The sequence below is a fragment of the Rhodamnia argentea genome, chromosome 4 (assembly GCF_020921035.1).
Source record: "Rhodamnia argentea isolate NSW1041297 chromosome 4, ASM2092103v1, whole genome shotgun sequence".
NCBI classification, from domain to species: Eukaryota; Viridiplantae; Streptophyta; class Magnoliopsida; order Myrtales; family Myrtaceae; genus Rhodamnia; species Rhodamnia argentea.
In genome coordinates, this window is record NC_063153.1 from 30,013,186 (window position 1) to 30,018,450 (window position 5,265).

The 5,265-nt window shown below is 41.6% G+C and overlaps 1 protein-coding gene across 3 annotated transcripts; it reads right to left on the bottom strand.

Annotated features, from left to right (window-relative positions):
• Window positions 1–1,176: 1,176 nt before the first annotated feature.
• On the bottom strand, window positions 1,177–5,018 carry LOC115748843. 3 transcript variants are annotated; one of them, XM_030685482.2, is made up of 4 exons: window positions 4,765–5,018; window positions 2,576–3,496; window positions 1,840–1,876; window positions 1,177–1,586 (listed from the first exon to the last, which is right to left on the bottom strand). In XM_030685482.2, exons 2-3 carry the CDS (start codon window positions 3,421–3,423, stop codon window positions 1,840–1,842), a joined length of 885 nt encoding a protein of 294 aa, XP_030541342.1. In that variant the 5' UTR covers window positions 3,424–3,496; window positions 4,765–5,018; the 3' UTR covers window positions 1,177–1,586. The 3 variants fall into 3 exon arrangements, with proteins under 3 accessions (XP_030541342.1, XP_030541343.1, XP_048133741.1); XM_030685483.2 differs by having other exon boundaries at window positions 2,576–3,513; XM_048277784.1 differs by having other exon boundaries at window positions 4,690–5,018.
• Window positions 5,019–5,265: the final 247 nt, after the last annotated feature.

Here is a 5,265-nt window from a genome sequence, read left to right on the forward strand (position 1 = left end):
CACATTACCAAGCGCACATGACAGATGAATTCAACGTGGGAAATAACATATCCGAATGTGAGAAATCTACGTGAGTGGATTTTAATGAATGCTAACGAAAGGTAAATTTAGATCAAGCGTATTGGTTCGAGTTTTTTTCATAAAACAATAATTGGTTTGCGACGGCCCAAAATTAGTTCAAAAAGCCCTTGACCTTGACTATCTGTTAATGATAGCCCAACCTCATATCAATCTTCAAAAGGTCTTTCGCAGTTTAGAGTTGATCGAAGAGGTCATCTACAGTCGACAAAGGATATTTGTTCCGGATAATCACCCTGTAGAGTTCTCATGTCCTGCACTTGGATCTTCAATTCATTTGGCTCACAGCAGGAGCCATTCTACACGCAACCTTCGAAATTGGACTTGTTCCGGGACCTAAGTTAATGGAAAACATACTTCCTCGCACGACAAAAACAGCAGCATGAAGTGACCACAACCAGTCCATGCCCGAGATTATGTCAAAACCATGCATGCCTAATGCGCTTAAATCAGCCCACAGGCCGTAGTCCCCTACACTAACCCTTACAAAAACAGTCGGTAGTCATGGCAGCACCTATGAGAGTTTCGATCGCACACCGCAGTCTCAGTGATTTCACATGGTACCTGATGTTTCTTGACGAATTCCTCGGCTATTAAAAAAAAAAAAAAATTGAGTGGCACCTGAATCAAACACAAGATGTTCATGCACAGAGAATGCCTGCGCAGCACATGGATTTTCCTCGTGCAGTGTATGTAACAACTGCATTAGATGTCCACGCATCCCGTTGAGCAAGTGCAGACAGCCTAAGCTTGAGCGGGTACGCGGGGATATGACTAAAGAGGCGAAGATGACAATGGCTTCGGTGAAAGAAATGCGGATGGAATGTCATTTTGGACTTTAGAATTGTGACCTTATGCTACTTGATGCTTTTCTCGAGAAACACAAGGAGCATGAGACCATAAGTAGGAATGGAAAAGTCCAAATTCCTCTTTCTCCGGTCAAACCTTCAATTTTGGTTGCCGGGTCTTTCAAAACATATCTCCTTTCATCCTCCTAACGGTTTCTGACTTTTGATGCTCTTCATGGTCAAGGTCCAGCGCTCTCTAAAATGGAACCTGCAACAAGTTCATACCAACCGACATATGCACCATTTTCTAACGAGAAATAGAGAGTTCATATGACAATCTCCATGTACAATGAATGGGAGCACATCCTAAAAAGCCAGAACAAGGTAAAAGCTATGCAGTTCGGTGGCTTTCTACTTCAAATAATGGCCATTCCATGCATGATACTGCAGGCAGTTACAAGTGTACCTTGTCTATGAAGTGATCCACTTCTTCAAAGTACCATACATACAGAGAAATAAAGAAACCGACGATATGAACAGGGGACAACCCGAGAATTTTTTTCATATATCATAATCAGTTGTCAGTAAACCACAGAATGATCAAGTCAGAACATCTTTCGACTAGGAAAAGCCAAGCGATGTGATTTGTTGGAGACTCCCACAATTTTGTCATCAGAGTTCGTCTGTACCTCCACCTCCACTAACCTCAGGCCCCATGAGCTGGGAAGAGCAATTAACAAAAATTTAATGGAACAGGTAAGTTTTTAAAACGGAGAGATGCTATTCTGTTTAACAATTTATAGTCCTGCTTTAATCTCTATACACTTGCGAGAAAATCAGCAATCAATTAATTGAACCCAGAAGAGTTGAAATATAACTGCTAGACACATAATGCAGCTAAAACAGAAGTAACCTCATCAAGTTTTGGATGCACACGTAAATGTGCACGGCAGAAGGAAGGTGAATAAGTTACCTAGTTATCATAGAAGCGAGACCGCCGCCTCCGGGAGCTGTAATATTGAAAGAAGCAAAGAGTATGTGGATTAGAGAGTTCAGAGAATATCTTAAAAAAAAACAGAGAAAATAGAAGAGTTAATTCAAAGCGCTTGTCAATTGCTGCAAGTGGATGTGACAAACTACATTTAACAGTCTGCAGGACTGGGCACCCATCCCGTATCACGTTTCTTTATGATGCTTCACCAAATCAAATCATCCTTGGTTCAAAACAGTTAACAAACAAGGAGAAACAAGTGACTTGTGATCTCTTAAACGTAATGCCCTTGACAAAGCCATGTCCACCATCCTGAGATTATTTCATCCGCCATTCTTCAACTCCAAATTGAACTTAAGAATAAGCACACCTTAAGTTGCCAGAAAATTTTTTGCACCAGCAATTATTACGCATATGCGTGGAGAAAGCGAATTCAAAAGGAAAATTCAACAGAAACTTCCATTGGAAATGTACTGCTGCAATCAAATAAGAAAAGTTCACTTTGCGAATATTACTCTCCCAGAAATTAAGGAACGAAATGGCTGCAATCTATCCTAACAAACGAAAGAAGAAAAATCAGACTAATTGAAAAAAAAACAAACAAACAAAACCTCAAGCCAGTAAACCAACAACTAATGAAGCTTATGTTGATAAACAAAACCAATATGCAATCAAACAGGCTCTGCAATAATCAAAGCACAAAGGAAGCTTCACTAACCTGCGATGCCTAGAGCTACCCCTTGAGGAACCCCTAGCACTGACAAACTCATCATCCATATCATCTAGTCGGTAATCTGCATACTCCACAGATGTCACAGAACCTTCATCAGAATTTGATGTGTCATATGTAGAATGTCGAGTTCCTCTTCTTGTATCACCAACTCTTGACCTTCTTCTGTTCCTAGAACTCCTAAAGTTATCAAATACCTGATATAATATACATGATGTCCACCAATTGCCTTCATCACCTGGGAAGTCCTCAAACTCATCGCCAGTATCATTGTCACCGTAATCAATAACGTAATCACCCAAAACTACACCTCGGGGAACTTCTGAATGGATAGTGCTCAAGACATCTATGATCTCTGATGATTGCTGGAAATTCTCCCAATCAAGCTGCCGAGCAGGATCGATCTTTGAGGGCCGAGCATGAGGATGCTCTACTTGAGCATGCTTCTGCAACTCAGAGTAGGTTCCACTAAACAGACATCGGAACTCATCACAACAACGCTTCTTATCGTCTAGAATAACACGAGCTTCATCAATAACAACCCATCCAGTAACTTCTCCTCTACACAACGGGCAGGTCGGCCTACAGTTGTTATCCAATTCCACGGGCTCTGTTTTGGATGTAGAAGAAGTTTCAGGAGACGAAGAAGATATCACACCATATGCACTTCTAAACCGGTCCAAACAGTTGGAGTGCAAATGATCTGTATCACATACAAAGGGACGGCAGCCTTTGTCATAAGACGAGCACCGGAGAAGAACACCATTGTGAGGATAATCTAAACATATAGGACAAACCACATCTTCCCAGTCAATATCCAACTGATTATCCTCCATGACAAAATCTGACAAGATCCCTTTACACAAATTTCTAGCGATTGTGAAAAATCGCAAGACTACTGATGTGAATCTGCAAGTACACAAACACCGCAAATATGTATCAGGGTAGTGAAAGCTCATTGGAAATGAGATGCTTTTGTTGAGAACAAACCCTGAACTACAGAATATCACAACCGAAAGGACAACTACTTGGAGACTGACATGTTCTACAAGCATAAGATCAAGTCATTCGGAGATGATGAAGGAATGATTTGCAAAGGAAAAGCTAGCCATGACAATGTGAATACATATAGCATCTGTACTTATAAGCATCACCAAAATGTTGTAAGACCAGTATATGATTTAAAATTTGAAAAATGCATTAAATATCTCCTTACAAAATATACCACGTACGGTTGAGAAACAACCACAATCAATTTAAATGGCTTGTACAGCCACCAAATAAATGTGACATGTCACTTCTTTTCATCTTTTAACTCGAATGTCAACTTCAGGTAAACAAAAATAAACATTCTATCGATCAACAGAGTATCCAATCTCAGAATCCACATAAAATGAAGGTGCAGTCAACTCATAGTACACCAGTATGACTGGTCAACCCCAACCTCAATACACCAGTATGCTTGTACACTTTTAAAATTAAAGCCCTAGCACTGAGCCTTGCAACACTATGGCCAAATCATGATAAAAATTCAATGTCCAGACTGTCTGGTTCCTCTAAAATACCCCCGACTGTTCCAGATTGCCTTCCTTCTTAAGTCTCTCTCTATCTCTCTGCGCCGGCGGTCCAGTACTCCTCCCAATGCTGAAAAAGCTGTCAGATTTTCTATCAGATAAAGGAGACATCCTTCCAGACCCCCCTCCATCTTTCAAAAGTGGTCAACCCCAACCCAACCATCATAGCAATCATGTCGATGTACAGAGGCCTTTTAAAGGAACGACACGAAAGTCAACATGTCTTTGGTACCGATCATCGGGCAATCCTCAAATTGATCAATCCAACGTTGCAAGCATCGATGTATGCACACGATTCGAGTGGAAAGAAGTCAACTTGATTAGCTCCCACTAAAGGGTTTATCGCCGATCACCAAAAAAAAATAATAATAATAATTCAGTCCCAAAAGAGGGGAAAAAAACAACCATGGATGCAGCTAAAGCTGCACATAAATTATCTGGAACAGGATAAAGATCAAGCTGGAATACACCATCAGATAAGACGAAGACTACACACTGAGCCAAAATAAAAAAAACAGGAGCGCAGACCAGAAACAAGCTCCAGATTGATCCCTTTTCCCGATCACCGACGCGAAATTACGAAAGTCCAGATTGAGCTCGTACCTCGAAGGAGGAACAAAGAGGGGAAACGGGTCATCCGAGCGCCAGGAATTCGCCTCGCGAGCTAATCAGTGCGCAGCAGACTCATCCGGACACGAACCCGCGAGCGCCGAGTCGATGAAACAGTGAAGAATCGAGGGAGCTTCGAGTGGCGCGTCGCTCCTCGGGAGGGGAAACTGCTCGCGAGCTCTTGAGAAGTCAGTTTCGTGTCAAGCAGCCTCTCTCTGTCTCTCCCCAACGATGCGGGTCAGAACGACCGATAGTCTCTAGAGGGAGACAGAGGGGTAGAAAAGTAAAAGCATATGCCGTGTGAGAAATGACGGGAATGCCCTCTTGCGTCGCCATTTTGACTTCCCCAAGTCCGCACGCCTCCTCCATTATTTCACCCATTTTCCCTCTTTCTTTTTCTGTTTTAGGCAAAAAAAAAAAAAGAAAAATTAAAAGAAGGAAAGTCAATGTTTTTCTATTCCTCTTTATTTTCCAATCGTTTATTTTGTTCAGATT